Consider the following 18,424-nt stretch of genomic DNA (forward strand, 5'->3'; position numbering starts at 1 on the left):
TCAAAATCAGCTTTTTTATGGCTGTTTCACTGGGTGTGTTCTTGGTTCAAACACTTTATGTAGATCTTTTTTTTTTTGTACTTTATAATTTTCCTAACCCTAATTGCTGGAAATCGTACATAGCAGCTGACATCGTGAGCTAAGATAGCAACAGGCAACTCCAAACACACCCTGATACAGTATCCAATCTTTTAGTGACATGGAACTCAAAGGGATGCTTCACCCAGAATGCATAACGTTTGCATCAAGCATTCATTGTGTGCTGCCTTGAAAGTTTTCTGCACACTACTTCCTAAAGACAAGTATTTTTGCTCAAATCTTACTGCAAAGATCACTTTGCTGCCTCCTCCTGTTCATATTATTTTGATAAAGGTATTGTTTCTCAGCAGTGGGAACATTACACAGTAGCTGAGTGTAGTGAAGGTTTGCCCAAGGAATATATGAAGGAGAAAGGGACGATTTGGCGCCAGATGTTGGTGCTCAATGGGACGGGCATGGAAACTGAACTGAACTGTGACTGCACAGAGATTTAGCTTTAAAACAAAACACACTTTACATGATACAAACTGCTGGTTTTTGTCCAATGTGCGCATTAGTTGTCCTTGTCGCTACTTACTTGTTTCAATTTCAGATTTCCACTTGCATTGAGGCTATGTGCTGTTGACTGATTGCATAACCAGAAGATTTTTTCTTCAAAATGGTTCCAGATTTCATTCGTCTGAGCACATAGAAATGTGTATCTTTTAAACCAGCATCTGCCCATTTTCATCGAGGCAGAGTGGGGGAAAAAAATCATTTAGAGAGATGATTTTCTGGAAAAGTCCCATTTACTGCTGTTCATTTGGGCCAGCTCTGCTGCTCTACATCACCCCCTGGAGGTTGCCCTACATATTACTGTTGGTGGAATATCTGTACATACAGTACCTCTGATTAAACTGTTCTCACTGCATTGCAAACGGTTCACCTTGTGAAATCCCACATGGTCTTCAACCAGCATTACACTTTCCTCCTCATCTTCCCAGGGTTTTCTGTTTTTTTTTCCTCTCTGATATGTTCTCACTGTTCCCATCACTTTCCTCCACTTCCTGTAATCCTACTTCTGTTAGCTTTAAGCTAAGACCGCTTAAGGGAATGTCAATGAGCTGGCCTATTCAACTGCTCTGTCTACTTGTGTGCCTGTTACAGTGAGCGTTGCTGCTGTCGTTGACAGTCTCCTGTTGAACTCCACATTTTGTTAGTGTGGAGCTAATGATCTATCAGGGGCACATGGATGATTTTGTTGTGGATGTTCTCATCTCTTACCGGTGAAACTGACCAAAACAGCTAGCTGTCTGAAACTCTGTGTATTCCTTTAAGAGAAGGGCCAGTTAGCTGGGGTGTGGGACCTCGGGCTCTATTGCGTAACATCATCTGTAGTGCAGTGAGCCCAAACAGGCCACTGTTTACTCAAAGTTACATTGTTGTTGCCCTGCCAATAGTTTCTCGACAGCCCTTCAACGCCCCCCCCTCTCTTTCTCCCTCTGCCTCTCTCCCCCTCTATCTGACTATCCTGATTTGCTCATGGCGTTTCAGTAAAAGCCTCTGGCTCTTTAAAACTCAAATCACATCCTCTACCTACAGCACACAATTGGAAAACACAGCCAGAGATCTAAACAGAGAGCCTTGTGGGGCCCAAACCTGAGACTTACTAAAATAAAAATGTATTGGGTGAGAGTCTGTATAGTATGTGAAATAAACATCCGGCAAATCCTAAAAAGAGGACACTGAGATGAACACAGGGCCAGCTCGAAGCTTCACAAATTCAGTGGTTGTCCCATTTTACAAGGCATGCAGCTATATGGCTTTAAACCTTGCAGACAGTGGCTGATTAGGATAGTCTAAGCTAGACTCTCAGTCACTCTTTCCTAAAACAGTACACACATCAAGCAGTGTTTTTCCTGTTATGTCTGTCTCTACTTCAGCCAACACATGCTGTCCTGCCAAGATGATGAGAAAGTGTGTTTAAATGCAGAAACTGTTAGATGTCCACACGACTCGTGCAGCTGTGCAACGTGGCCACTTCACACTCGCCACTGCTGTGTAATCTCTAAGCTGCAGCATATACCTTTATGTTATGCCAAATACTATTCCACTGTCAGGACTAAATATAGAGACTTCAAGATGCACTTCTAGGGCTTCAAATATCCATTTTGAAACACACTCTGTTGGTTACGGAGACGAATACCTTTTGGATTTTCTTAACTTCCAGTTCAAAGCAACATGTGGAACTGTCATCTCCTGACAACTGCATAGTGTTGGCAGTAAGCGCTCTACTGAGTGCTTTCTAGTTTACTACTGAAATCCTACCCATACAATTATTAATTCAGTTCTTTGATTTATGATTTTCATTGATTAGTCATTTAACATCTTGTAAGATTGGGTTTGATTCCACAGAAACAACAGATGGTACTTGCATACTAAGTTATAAAATAAAACCATAAAACTGAATTAACTTAACAGAATCTAAGCCCCATTATGAAAGCTTATTTACTGCATTATCTATGCTGTACCAGATTAGGGCCTGCTTATTCAAAGCAGTGTAATATCACCCGGTTCCTCAGAGAAGAAGCTGAGAGGGGAACAAAGCTCAATCAGTGTAATTGGTTCATTTCTGGGTCATTTTTACACATTGTAAATAAGCAGTTATAATGACCCAGCAGGTGGTCTGTCTCAGTGCTGAAAGCTGTTCCAGAGCCTAGCTCTGAAAAGGCTGCAAAACAGTCAGAGAAAGACATTTATTAATGCCAATTAGAGCCTTTCAGCCACAGCACTTCCTCTCCTTGGATGAGTCACAGCAAGTCACCGCTATGACATTGTTAGAGCTGTGACTGTCACACCACATTCACAGTCTCCACAGAGGCTTTGCAGTTATAGCACACATCTCTCAGCAACCACGACTGGCACTGAATGGGAGGGCTACTGGAACAGTCGCTGTGTGATATTAAGGCCTGAATATACAACAACTGGGATGGAAAAACATACATATGCGAAATGTTTTGTTGTGCTTTGGCTCCATCAAAATGTTAGGTGTAAAAATGAACACTATAATAATGTAAGTTTGTTATACTACACTGTGTTATACGGTGGTTAGCTAGCTAGCAGGTGACATTATGTAAACCCAAAATGGACCATGTGTAAGTGGTGAGTTGCTCAGTTCCCAATCAAGAGCAGCACAGAAATGAACTATGTCCACTGAGTTCTGTTGAGATGGCCAAGTTGTGAGTTCAGAAACACAATCAACCATTCTCACAGTTGTCCAAGAGCAGGGAACGTCCAGCGCGACTGCCAAAGGATGGATTGCGGCACCCTTACAGAAAGCCCTCTATTAGAAGAACGGCTGCTGCTGGTGAATATGCAGGCCACTGTTTACCTCGTCTGCATGGTGCTCTGCAATCAAACTCACCATTGTTACAGGTTGCATTCACAATGCAAGTCCTGCTGACCAGATTGTAGCCCTCTTTGCATCTGGTACAAGTTGTTCCGGGGCCATCGCAGGTGAGACAATTCTCCTCACACCTGGTCAGACAGCAGGAGATACAAAAAAAAAGAGGACAGGGCAGAACAGAGCTTTAATCATTTCAAATGACCATTTCTTTCCTCCTTCTTTGCCACAGCAAGAGACAGCACTTATCGTGTAAAAGTGCAGGTGGCATGAGGTGAGCAGCAGGTACATCGAATGTCAGTCGACAAAATGCACCTGTAAGGTAAAAGCAATGATTAGCAGGAGAGAATGTATGATTAGGAGGTGAGAGAAAAAGAAGAAGGAGGCAGCAGGTAGAAAAGTTTGAATATGTGTTGCAGAAGTCAGATGGCTGAGCAGCGGTAATGCCACAGAGCAATGGAACCTAAACTCAAGCCAACCTAAACCCTACACTGCAAAAAGTCAAATCTTACCAAGATTATTTGTCTTATTTCAAGTCAAAATGTCTTATTTCTAGTCAAAATATCTCATTACACTTAAAATAAGACATGATCACCTCAGAAATAACTTGTCTTTAGACAATTTTCACCTGTTTCAAGTGAAAATTTACTTGAAACAAGTGAAATAAGACAAATACTCTTGGTAAGATTTTGACTTTTTGCAGTGTACACTACTTTGGCCGCATTTACAAAAGCAAAAATAACTGGGTTGATGCCAGCACGATGTCAGAACTAAGTTAAAATAACAGGGATAAGCTCAGACTCTGATTATGAGAGACTCTGCGTATATTTTTAGATTATTCCCGTTTGAAACAAGTTACTGTGGAATGGAAACATCATAACCCGTTCCACTTGTGGTTTACAGCATATGCACAAATTCAGACTCATGCAGCTTGGTGGGTACATTTTCATGTAAACAAAAACACGGCGACAAGCAGTATTGTCATTACTGAGCTGTGGAAAGCCCTCTTTGTTACAAAAGGAAATCGGCCACTTGCCGTTGGAGCATCTGAGCAAGTTCACTGCCATCTTTTAAATCACGTCTCAAACTTTTTTCTATGACAGTAAATCTATTTTCTGTCTTTTATTTCATGATTTTATTATACACTTTGTTTCACTGGATGTTGTCACGAGGTAATTCTTCCTTGGCTATAATCATTTTCATGACAGGCCTATGTAAACATGAGCAGCACATATCCAGTGCCACACCACTCATATAACCAATGATTTAACAATATAACTAAATTAGGAGAGAGAAAAAAAAAACACAAGTGTGCAATGAGCAAAAATACAAAAAACAATAAATGTATTGAAATAGATAACAATACAAATGGGAAATAGGAGGTGATTAAAGTCCTGGCTTTGCTTGTATTAATGGCTATTATGTTGGGCTCCTGAGTATGATGCATTGTTTTGTTATGAATTAATATTATTGTTGCAGGGATTAACATCACTTTCTCCTGTATTAAAAATAAGCTGTTATTGCTCAGTTAAAGAGAGAGGGCAGATATTATGTTACTGCTTTAGTTATGGGAACAGTTATGGGAACAGGAGTTAATAATAATAATAATAATAATAATACATTTTATTTAAAGGCGCCTTTCGGGACACTCAAGGTCACCGTACAAAAGGACAATAAAAACAATCAATAAAACATAACAATCAAAGAAAAACAAAGTGCAATACAGTTGTAATCCTTCCCTCCACATTGTGGTCGCATATGCTACTGTTTGTATTTCTGAAAGAGTTAATCAAAGACCAGACCCTCATCCTTACACCCTTCAGTCACAGCGTGTGCAGCTGTCTGCCACCGGTGTGCTTCCAGCCCTCCTCCTCATCCTCCCAGTCATCGCCTGCTGTTGCTTGCCCGCACTACCCCAGAGGGAGGGAGGAAAATCCATTCCCTCTGTCACCGCTAACACTGACCTTCTTTAAGAGTTTCGATTTGCTGCCGATGGCCTCCGTAAAGCACCTGGCGATCTATAAAAAAAAAGCATGTGTCAAAAACAGCCTTCTGCTATCGCGGCGAACCCCATGCCTTGTCATTACAGTGAGCTAAAATGACACTGATGTGGCCATCAATTCTCGCTGGTGGCACAGGTGAGACATTTTACGCTCCTGGTCACTCCTGTTGATCCTCTTTTCAGCAGTGATTTATAGGCATCTAAAGACTGCCGCAAGGGAGAAAAGATACACGTACTGCCAGGGGCACCAAGGAGTCAAAATATCCTATTCCAATACAAGGCCTGTCACTTAGCTGAAATTGACTTGAACAGATGGCAAACTGAAATATGTCATTTTTCATTAACATGTTTTCATAGCCTTCATTCAATCTATGCAGAGAGAGGCATGTCGGTTGATTTGGTTGATGAAGTCTTCACGTTTACTTTACAAGTAAGCGTGGAGTGATCCAATCAGAACGAGACCTTGCAATATATCTTTAAAACTCTGTTTTTTCACTGACTTTCAGGAACTCTCAAATCTTGGTATATGATGACGATAGAACTCAAGAATAACGCTAAATAATAAAATACCAATTTTTAACTGGATTTATCCTTTAAAATGGTAAATTTGCACTTTTCCTTCCTTACACAGCTGTTTATTCCAAAGAAATTCTGTTTGCCAGATGATTTTTTCTGTCAAAGATCTAAACAACACCCAATGTCTCTCTCAATCTGCGTCCTTCTGCGTAATTGCCATGACACGTTTGATGAAATAACTGACCACCAAAGTGTGATTCCAGAACAATGGACCTTGAGGACAAAGGACAGATAAAAATCCAAATCTGGAATGAATAGAGAGCCTCAAAAATGACACACTGTGTAAAAACAGTGCTATACTCTATATAACAGAGCCAATTAAAAAATGCTGGGTATCATAACCAACAGTGAGACGTCAAGCACAAGCCCATCTCAAACTGTAAGGATGTACAGTGTTCTTACGTTTTTGTGTTTGATCTTCCCAAGACAACTTTTCAGTAATTCAGTAATGACTTGGCATGCTTGGATTTGATATTTGCCTCCAGTGTTTCAAACAGCAACTGTTAAAGCTGTCATAAACAAGCTATAGGTTGAATCACTATTTCATCACAGAAGTCAGTAAAAAGTAGCAAACAGACATGCGTGTGAAGTATGTATTAAATGCAAAGGCAGTTTTTCCTTGGGAATGTCAAATGGATAAGATGACAGCGACTTCAAACCACGTATTTTTGAAAATACTTCAACATGAATCATAATTTACTGTGATAGGATTACATTAAAACAAAAACAAACCCAAGTACGTTTTACATTGATGTTTCTTTTGCTACTAGCTGTTCAACACATATGATAGAAACTGGACAATATGCAGACTAAAAACAAGAATCAGGCTAACACAAATCAATAACCCTGTACCTGGGAAGATGGCGATTTGACTTCTAACTAAGTGATCATGGATAACTCCAGCCCCAGGAGTCCTGCTGGAATTCAGTGTGCTCTGGCCAGGTCTCCATTGGAGAAGTCAGTGCTTATCCCAGCCATGGGCAAAGACCATTGGTCAGAGTTAAACCAATCATAGTGGGTGAAGTGATTGTGTCATCAGGCATGGCTGCAACTTCTAGACTGGCGAACAGTATGTCTTTTGATTTACAGATGCTGTAACATTTCTTCAGAACAGAGGAAACAGACGGATTTAGCTCGCTGAGGGTAACATCACAACTCTTCCTGGCTGCTGCCATATTTGTTTACTCCACTGAGGTGGAGGCATCATCAGTCAATTTGTCGACTGGTCAATCAGGCATCTCACACAGATTCAAATCTACCCCAAGGATATGAGAGCAGTTCCAGACCACAGGAACTGCCACATAATTCAAAAATGTGGGCTTGGTGATTCATGATTTAGGTCTTTATGGGTTCACCTGAACGGAAGGACCCGTGACCCGACCCAGGACCTGTATGGGTTCAGGTCCATGGTTTCACAGTCAACTGGGTCTGGGTGAGGTCCCATTTTATTGCCACATGTCCCACGTCTGACATTTCTCATTTCTGTCCAGAACTAGTTTTCAAATAGTAAATGGGTCTGGTTCAGGTTTGTGTCTGGTATTTCTCCATTCTGTATTGGTTGTATCCCAGCTTTCAACTAATAGACATGTCTGGTTTGGTGCCAACAAGTACAGTCAGGACCATAAATATTTGGACACTGACACATTTTGCAGCATTGGGTACTGGGTCCTTTTTTTTGTTCGGGCACAAATTTTTGTACCCGTGAAGACCTTTAGCCCAGGCTAGGATAAATTGGCGTCTTTAGTGTTAATGTTTCCACTATGTTTCCACAGGTTTGATGCAAATGCAATTTATGACCATGCTAGCTTCTGATGCCATACCAACAGAGTCAAAAAAAGCTGCATACTAACAAATGACATTTAAGATGTAGCAAACTTAAACCATAGTATAGTAAACATTTGATTAAAATACCCAGAAATAAATGCAAGTATACAAAAAGATAATTTCAGAAACCAGAGTAATTGCAATTGTTTTTTTTGGATATTCCCCGGACAGGCTGTTACCATTAGTTAGAGCCACACAGGCAGACAGAGAAAAGCGTGCTGGTGTTCAGTTGCAGGTGGATGCTGGGGGCTCGGACAGCTGAGGGTGGCTCTGTGGTTAATAGCTGGAGAGACAGCAGAGCAAAGGGACTGAGGCTGATAGACCCTCTCTAGGGGGCTTAGACTGGCACTATTGTTGAGGGGATCGGAATGAAAAGAGTGTTAACACAAAAACAACAGCGCGCAAGCACACACACACACACACACACACACACACACACACACACACACACACACACACACACACACACACACAGTGCCGAGGGACTAGAGATAGAACACTTTATTGGGCTGAAATTGGCCTCTTTTATTGAATGAAAGGAGCACACACACACACACACACACACACACACACACACACACACAGACACACACACACACACACACACACACACACACAGACACACAGACACACACACAACACACAAACAGGGACAGAGCAGTATTTTGGGCTGGTATTGGCCTTTTATTAAAAATCAGGTAGGATGGATTTGAGTCTTATTTGATTAATATTCATTACAGAATCAATTTATACTACACTGGTTGTCTATGGGAAAACTTTAACCTGAACTGATTCTAATGAGACATTTTGACCAGATTCCACATGCATGACGATGATTATGATGATGATGATGATGATGAGAATTATTGTTACTGGTGTCATCATCATCAAGTTTAAATGTTTAAATGTGTAAATGTTTCACAGACTTTTCACAGACTAAAATTCTTGGGGCTGAGGAGTCTGACTACATCATTTTTTGGCATAAAATTAGTCAAATTTAAAAATGTAGAACATCTGCATAAAATAGAGGCAAACGGACTTGGGGGTAGAGTAAATGACAGACATAATAATAATGGAAGGGAAAAAAGAAGCTAAGAAAAGGACTGAGGAAGAGGAGAGGATGGCTGGGACCACTGGGAGAGAAGGAGAGGCATGATCTGCTGCCTTTCCAGAGAGGGGCCTAATGTTGGAAACATGCTGTGAAAGTAGACCAGAAGGAATGTCCAACATGTGTAAGTTCTGGCATTAACAAAGCTAGCAACCTCACCGCTCCACCTCGCCTGGCAAAATAAACACTGGGATATTCAGCGAATCCACAGCATACATCCTAAGACCCCAAACTCTCAAAACAATTTACATTCATCTGAGAATAATGAGTTCAAATATAGTCACAAGTGGCGACTGGCGGGGTCCTAGTATAATATGCTAATTTGTACAAAGAGAACTAGGAGGTAAGCTATTAGCCTTATTCCTACAAGTCAAAGGGAAATGCATGGATGCCTCAATTTGCATATTGAAAAACCTCTAACTGGCAAATGTGTTATCCTTGGTAACAGGACTGGCTGGGACACAATGGTGCTATGGAAACATTAGCAGTCCATATAAAACAGATCTCAGTTAAATGTGAAACATCAAACAATGTTCGGGTTCATTCTGTTTTTTCTGTCTCAGTGTCACTGTTGGCACAGCGGAAATGAATCCCAAGTTTTGACATCAGTGCAGTTGATTAATAAAACAAAAGGTCTGAAAGTCAGAATAATGAGATTTAACAGGCCTGCAGTTGCTTGTTCTGTGAGTAGCATATTCATAAAGTAACTGATGTTATGGATGGATGGATAGGAGATAGCGCATGATTAAATAAAATATGCAAATGAGTCTTAACTTGTTAACAGCATAGAGTTGTCTATGGGTTACTTTGAGCTTTTATGCTACTTTAATGCTACTGTAGCTGAAAGTACTTTCAATCTTGTCTTTTCTTGCCCGATCTTGCTTTTAATACGCTATCATGCATTTTAGTTTGATTTATGTAGTTAAAAGTTTTATTTATGTAGTTAAAAGTAAACTATTTCAATTTTAGAGAAAAAAAATTGAAAAACATATACATATGCATGTGCTGTGGAAATTTTATTTAGCACATCTGGCTCAGCACAGTTTTCTTAAGTTTTTTGTGAGCTGACTTGGAACCACATTTCAGGCAAATCTAGGTAGATCTAATTTTTTTGAGTCAGTGGCACCTCCCAGTGGAAACTGTCAAAGTGCTTGAGTGGGTGACTGGGTAGGTATTAATGAACGCTCAGTGAGCATTGGTATTTTGGTGACCTGGAAGCATGCTTTGCCCATTTACACATGCGCTGCATCTCCATTTTCCTTATGCGCCATGGTGCACACTCAGCTGTACACAAAATATGAGCTGGGTAATGACTGGCTGAGACCTTGCTAATTCACACCTGTAACCATATTCCACTGAAGCCAACCCTATTGCACTTAGTGCACATGGGCAAGGCTGCACTCAGACGAATGAAAACAGCAAGAGAATTTGGATATATACTCATGGACCGTGCTCTAGGCTGCAGCTCTTAGCTTTAGTTGTTGCGAATATGGAGTTAAAACAGTGCCCAAAGTCTGTTATTACAGCACCACCACTGGCAAACTGATGGAATTTTTGTTGGCTGAGCAGCAGGACAGAATTGGAAATACTTGTCACAATTATGCACCCAAACTCTGGAACACCTTAACCAAAGACATAAAATTTAGAGAGGCAGTCTCTCTTGAAATCTTCAAACGACGCCTAAAAACATACTGTATCTTCTTTAACCATGCCTTTTTATAGTATGACTTTTACTCAATATCATATGCTCCAACATTTTATTCTATTTTAAGGCATTTGTATTCTTATTCATGTCTGATTTTTTTTTTTTTTTACTTCAGATTTTTAGCTGCGTTTCCTATGTTTTAATGTAACACACTACCTCTTATTTTTCTCGTTTATCCCCTTTTATTCCTCCTGTTGATGTTCTAAATATTTATTTGTTTATCTATCAATGTGTATGTATGTGTATATATATTTATACATATCTTATTTTTATTCTTTTTATGTGAAGCACTTTGAGCTGCATTCTGTATGAAAAGTGCTATATAAATAAAGTTTATTATTATTATTATTATTATTATTACTTTTGGTTGCTGTAGCTCTTATGGTGTCAGAAATCTAGATACTTTTTCAAAAGAAAGAAAGAAAGAACAAATGAAAGAGAGAGAATAAGTTGAGCACCTGTGATGCATGGGCCCCTAATTAAAGCCTCCCCAGCTGTAACTGCATCATCAAATGCCGTCTAATTAGACTGTGCTGATCATTTCCATTCACCAGAGACAAGGTGGTTTTCATTTAAAGCACATTGACTGGATAAAGTCAACACTTGGTGTGGAATGTTAAAAAGGCTTAATCTAATGTATCAACTGCTTTGAATAGTAACCAGTAAGACAAGGAGTCTGTTCCAACAATGCAATCACGGAAAAGACATATAGACCAAATTGATGATCAATTGATGATATCAGGAGTTGAGATCAGCTCAACTTTTGAGTGTCAGACATGAGGATGGAAGACAATCTGATTTTGGTTATTTAATAGTAAGGAGTAGTATGATATCATAGACAACAGAGGCATAAAAAGACATAAAAGCTGTTGCCTGGAAGAGGTGGTGCCAGAGTTGGCGATGTAGCAGGTGAGTTCATTTTTTACACAACTTCTTAACAAACCGAAAGCAAACCGGCTCTTTTTCCTCTGGAGAGCGGGTAGGCTAGGGTTGTAAGTTCACATATTTGGCAAAGGATCTGTCGCAGATCCATGATGGCTTTTATTTTATTTATGTTATTTCAGGTGTGCAGTCATGACAGTGGGAAGTGCACATGATGCAAGGTGACAGCAGTATCCAGGCCACCATCACTCATCATCAAGCAAATTCTGCTTTTGTCCTTTTGGAGGAGCAGAGAAAATAATTCCCATAGCAAAGCAACTCACAGACACTGGCAGCTTATTTGCGTATCGTGTATTTGGCCCATTAGGTGGCACAGAGCCCTAAGACCCCTGAATAACGAAAATTCAGTGTGTGCATTTATACCAGGAAATATGGTAGAAGTCAAACATGCATCCATCAAATGGAAGTTAGTTAAAACACCACCATCAATAATATATATATATATATATATATATATATATTATTATGCATTTATTTGTCCCCTTGGGGAAATTTGATTTGCAGCAGAGAATTCTCATGACATTACATAAAATAACAATTGAACACATCCACAGTCATACAAGCACACCAGCTATACATTAGAAAAAGGAAAAATAAATAATGTTTGTAAACACTTGTATCCTAGAATAGAAACACTTGGGCCAGTCCAGCTGGACACCCTTTACTTGGTTGTGTTTAAAAATCTGATGGCTTGTGGAATAAATGAGTGTATATATATATATATATACATATACATATATATACACACAAACACACACACACACACACACACACACATATATATATATATATATATATATATATATATATATATATACACACACATATATATGAAAGAATAATTTTTTAAAATTAATTTAAAATTTAAAATTAATTAAAAAAATGATTAGCACCCTCCACGCTTACCATACAGTTTATCTTAAACAAAAATCACATGTAAGAAACCTTACCATCATCAAGAGATTAAGCTATAATTATATGCAATCACACAACAATCACAGTGTCACAGTGTAAACTAAAGGATGAGGATGAAGATGAAGAAAAAAAAGATCTAGAGAGCAAGAGTTATAGAGATTTTGAGACTGAAAATCACTCACTTGTGACACATGGTCTGAGGGAAGCCTGCTGCCATTCCAGAGTAGTAGCCAGGACTACAGGTCTGAACACACCTCCACTCCTGCTGCAGGTAACCCTCTGCACACTGGATACACTCCTCCTTACCTGGTCCTGCAAGACACAGATGTAAACCTCCCTATGCAACTTGAAAACCTCCAGGCGGCTCTAGGCAGCGTTATCGGAAACACAGCAGATGTGTTACTCACATGCTGTCAGTGCCACAAATGAGATGTCAGTTATTCATAGTGTGTGACAAGATTTCAGTTCAGTGAAACCTTGGTGGGTGGAGCTAAAGGACCACAGTTTTTGGGCAGGCACATCCACCAAGTGGCAAACCTGAATAGTAAATATCTGATAAAACATAAAAAAAAAAAAAAAAAAAAAAAATCTGAATAGCACTCAAAGAAATTTTGCTTTTATGAAAGAACATGACTTATATGATACCATGAAACTATAATAATGCAGGTTGTAAGAAACATTTAGTCAACATCTCACACCTGTAGAGGTGATAAAGCTCTATTATGAAACGATTAAGAGGATGACTGTACATATGGATTACTTACATAAAGTTCAATGACTGGCCTGATGAAAATTGTACAAAATTTCTGATAAATTTTGCAAGATTCGTTGAATTTTCATGAATTATTGAGATCACAAAATTTCCAATTCCTGGATGGGCAGCTATATTGACAGCGCTGCCCAAGCATGTGAAAAATGTCAGAATGCTAGCTTTTTCAGTGAATGAATGAAAGGCACTTAAATGGCTGCATCAACCATCATGTATAATTTTAGTATCAAGTACTAACCATGTCCTGAACAAAGAACGTTTTACTTGTGAGCCTTCATGGTAAAACTGTATTCCAAAAACGGCAGCTATCTCTGGTCCAATAGAAAAATTGGGTCCATATTTTTCTGATTTTGCAGCAGCAAAACACTATGGTCAGACGCGCCAGTGCACAAGTGCATCCTTCCAAAGCTGCTCGTCCAGTGGGCTTCATGACGGTACATGAGAGGATTTTGCAGAAGCGGTCTTGGCAGCAAGATTTGAGCAAAGATGTCTTTGGGAAATACTGAGCATAAGACTGGATAGCAGAGACTTGGTCTCCACAGCATGATGAAAGTGAGCTTTTTAAAATGAACTTTTGATAGTGTTTTACTGTTATAAAGTTACAGTCCCTGTTTTTCGCATTGAATCAGAGATAGCTATCACTTTTGGAATGTAAGTGGAATGGAAAGGCTTGTGAGTAAAACTTTGTTAGGATTAAAGGCAGCACACAGGGAATACTTGATGCAAACATTATGCATTTTGGGTGAAGTATACCTTTAAAAGAAAACTGCTCCAAACTGAGATGCAAAGCACTGTGAAGACCCTGGGGAAAACACTGACCTGTACACGTCCAACAGGAGGAATGGCATGGGCTGCACTTCATCTCCTCCAGGTCAAAAAAGGTTCCATTGGTGCATTCAGGAACACAGGTCATGCCTGCCAGACTAAAGGGAAAAAATCAACATTGCAATGTTTGTTTTAAAGCAAAAGGTCAAATATAAATGGTATTCTTACTTCCTGGTACGTACCTGTAGCCCTCGCTGCAGGCAGTGCACCTGTCCGCATCCCTCAGGCACCGCAAACAGGTCTCATGACACTTCACACACTGTCTCTGAACTGGGACACAGAGCATTGCAGAGCATCAACAAAAGGAGGGAATGAGGCAAACTGCAGCTTTATTTCTGAGTTCTCTGTGGTGGAGCTGCTCTGGAGACACCATTTTGCTGGTTGTGTTAAACCTAAATGTGCAGAGCCAAAGAACTACAGTTGTTTTCTGACTGAAGTCTGGTGAAAGAGATTGATTACAGATGTCGACAAATTAGCTTTGTGCATGCTTTGGAGGTGATTAAGCTTGAGCACAATGACATCTCTCATTTTATGGGGTACATACTCATCCAGCTTAGCAACCTTTTGTTTTTACTCATCACATCTCCATGAAAGCAGACTTTCAATTCAGGCCTCACATTAACGGAAAACAGAAATGTTAAAAGGATGTGTAGCTCTCTAGATCCACTGTATGCTGGCCTTCAGTAACACTCCAACCTGTAGGAACCTGGGTGTGATCACAACACATACAACAGATCAAGAACTCTCTGTGGATTAACACTAGATTTGAACTCTGTGGGACCTCACCTATGATTTTGTATCTTTTATAAATATGTCCATTTTCATGAGAAAAAAACAGATGCATTCAGTGTTCAGTGTCAGAGTTTTGTACTTGGCAAGGTAGAAAAGCATTGAGACAATGTTAGGCTAATAATAATACATTTACTTTTGTGAAATTTGACCCAAATCATTAAAATAAATTCAAGTGTGTATAAATACACTACAAATTTGCTATCATAACTCCACGTCAGCACTAAAATGATTGGATCTGGCTTTTAAGGCTTTCAAAATGGCCAAAAAATGCCCCTAACATGAATTCAGCATAATCCAAGTATTCTGAAGCCAAACACTTGCACAGCACATTTTAATTTTACTGTTTTAAGTAATGAAAAGCACAAATGTAAATAATCTGGGCATTGAAGCCTTTAAACTGCATTCATGTGCATGACATTGAATTCCTGTACACAAAAATTTTCTTCTGCTTTGCAAACGGTTACAAAATAAGTAAAAAGACATCAAATTAAAACAGCAAATAAAAGCATGACCTATATAATGATCAGTATCTATTCTTTCCACAGAGAACCAGTGAAGCATCAATCAGTTGTAAACTAAATGTTGTAAAATAAATGTTCTTTCAATAACTGCATCCAATATCCAGTCATATCACAGATGGCCTACAGTGACTGCCTATCTGATATCATAAAAAGGCCAATATCAGCCGATACATCAAAAGTGTAAATCAGTTTGTATTGTAGGTGTTTTGACTTACTTTCATCAGCAAAATAGCCTGAGGGGCAGGCATCGGTGCAGGTGGAGTTGAGTGTGTTGAGGTAGAGGCCTCTTCGGCAGGACAGACATTCAGTGGCTGACTGACCGACACACCTCTCACAGCCTTTATGGCAGCGTCTACAGCGACGAGCTGCTGGGTCCTCATAGTATCCCAGTGGACAGTGACTCACACAGGTCCTACATGAGGCACAGGGGGGTGCAAACACACTGGAGTTTTGCTGTAGATCTTGACTGTAGATCAGACTGTAGTTACAGTAGTACAAAGACTTCTCATTGGCAGAAATAATCTCATGGGCTGAGCTCAAACTCGATAGATGGGAGTATCCACACAGAGTTGACTCGAGGCCAACTGGACTGCTGAAGACGTTTCACTTCTCAGTGAAACTTCTCACTTCACTTTTCTCTCAGTTCTGGCAGACTGTGGGGAGTCCCCAGTGTATAACTGGTGTGGGAATGTTACCACTGGATGTTGGTGAAGACGCTTTGTGGATGAGAAGTGAAACGTCTTCAGGAATCTACCAACAGTCTTGTTTACCTCGAGTCAACTTTATGTGGATAACCATAACCTGGATAACTGAGAACCTACACACACACACCTCACCAAGCATTTTGGGATGAACACCCTCAGAATGGTACAGGGGTATGAAAGGACAGCCAGGACGATGAGCACTGATGATGAGCAATGAGCAATATTGTAAAAAGGCCAAACATTCAAAATAACTAGTGTGGTCCTTTAATGTCCATGAATCATTGCCAAGAGAAGGGAAGACACCATTCACTGTGGCTCCGTTCTGCTGACAGCACTAGATTTCTACCATGTGGCCATTCCAGCATACACTACTCACAAAAAGTTAGGGATATTTGGCTTTTGGGTGAAATTTATGGAAAATGTAAAAAGTTCACGCTACAGTGATATTATATCATGAAAGTAGGGCATTTAAGTAGAAGCATACACTGGTGATTTCCTCATCTCAAACAATTTCTTGAAACAAAAGCCAACAACAGTGGTGGATATACCACAACAAAAAATGTCAGTGTCAATAACTTGTCATGTCGCCTTGAGCATCAATTACAGCTTGACCACGACGTCTCATGCTGTTCACAAGTCGACTTATTGTCTGCTGAGGCATGGCATCCCACTCTTCTTGAAGGGCGGCCCTCAGGACATTGAGGTTCTGGGGTACAGAGCTCTGAGCCTCTACACAGCGACTCAGCTGATCCCATAGGTTTTCTATGGGATTCAGGTCTGGAGAAAGTGCAGGCCACCTGATGTGAATTTTGCCGTTAAGCTCCTTGTTAGAGAACAGCAACTTGTGCAAAAAGTACTGAAACACTGAACAGTTGGACATGTGCATTCAAAAGTTTACAGAAGGTCACATTAAGTTCACCTGTAAAGGTTATAATGCATTTTAGGTTCATCCTGAAATTTCACCTGAAAGCCGAATATCCCTAACTTTTTGTGAGTAGTGTATCACTACCTAGGTAAGCTAGTCAGCTAGCCTGCTGATCTTCCAAGGTTTTGAATACCAAGGTTATGAATCAGTGTGAGAAAGAAGTCAATGCCACCTGAATTTTTGCTTTTATTTATACCTGAGGTCCTTTGCTGCCGTTAGTTAACTTAACTGAAATTAACTGTGGTTCTTTGACTCTGCCTAAGTCAAGGCTGAGCTTAACCAATGGCACTAATTCTGTCTCCAGAGCAGCTCTGGTTTGAAATGTTAGTATGACTAAAGTTCTAATCTGCTGTCAAAGGTCATGTTGACCAGCATGCTGATATGTATGAATGTCAGCTTGGCCTTGGCCGGGTTCCATGCCTTTTACCTGCCACTTTTCAAGGTGCCCAAGCTGAAGTGGATACAGTTGAGACAGTGGTCAGCGTCCGGCCCATCACAGCCTTGGTCTCCACACTCTGTGTCGCATGGACCTTGATGGGAGTCACACATCCATCATCAGTAACATCATCATCATCATCATCACCACTGCAAACATGTTATGAACACCTTTGAAAAGTAAACTCTTAAGTATGTTTTGTAATCTTTCTAATCTTACTCAAATAAAGATTTTTTTTGTTTGTTTATATACAGTAAAGAATCAGCCAAAATCTTCCTTACACTGTATTTGTTCTTCTTTCGTAAATGCAAATACCCTGAATCTACCAAAATTCAGCATATATCTTTAATAGATTAACTTCATGAAAACGGCAACAAATTTTTTAGTATCCGTTTATTTTTAGTATCCATTTTTTTCCCATCTCATTATCCCTCTATCCTCTTGTCAGCTGAAAAATGCATGACGTCATTTGATGTTACATTCCATAACCCGCTTTTGATTAAACATTTGAATGTTTACAAAGCATGGAACATATTCATTTATCACCTAAAACTCCACGCAGAATCCAAACTAAATCAATAATCAAGCCAGAACCACGTACATGTCCACATATCACATATGACCATATACGCAACCCATAACAGATTCTTTTTTTTTTTTTTTTATTTATTTAACTCAATCTTCCTTTTTTTTTTTTTTTTTGTTTTTTTTTTGTTTTGTTTTGTTTTGTTGTTTGTTTGTTTGTTTGTTTTTGTTCTTGCTTCTTCCCTCCCCACTCCCTTATTTTAGCTATACATATATATCATTAATATATATCTTAATAGGCTAATTATTGTTGTTGTTTTGACACTAAATATCTTTACCATTATTATTATTACTATTACTATTATTATACTATTATTGTTATTCTAGATCATTAGTGACAGCCCCTAACAATACCATTATATCTTATTATATCT

General features: G+C 39.5%; 1 protein-coding gene across 1 annotated transcript in view; it reads right to left on the bottom strand.

Annotated features, from left to right (window-relative positions):
* pcsk6 (proprotein convertase subtilisin/kexin type 6) overlaps positions 1-18,424 on the bottom strand; it is an 82,345-nt gene that overhangs the window by 750 nt on the left and 63,171 nt on the right. The window contains exons 15-20 of the mRNA XM_030082075.1: positions 17,457-17,559; positions 15,616-15,812; positions 14,270-14,357; positions 14,082-14,185; positions 12,676-12,805; positions 3,443-3,555 (exon numbers count right to left, since the gene is read on the bottom strand). Coding sequence (XP_029937935.1) covers positions 3,443-3,555; positions 12,676-12,805; positions 14,082-14,185; positions 14,270-14,357; positions 15,616-15,812; positions 17,457-17,559 — 735 coding nt within the window. The remainder of the gene's footprint in view (positions 1-3,442; positions 3,556-12,675; positions 12,806-14,081; positions 14,186-14,269; positions 14,358-15,615; positions 15,813-17,456; positions 17,560-18,424) is intronic.

This window comes from Myripristis murdjan, chromosome 3 (assembly GCF_902150065.1).
Source record: "Myripristis murdjan chromosome 3, fMyrMur1.1, whole genome shotgun sequence".
NCBI classification, from domain to species: Eukaryota; Metazoa; Chordata; class Actinopteri; order Holocentriformes; family Holocentridae; genus Myripristis; species Myripristis murdjan.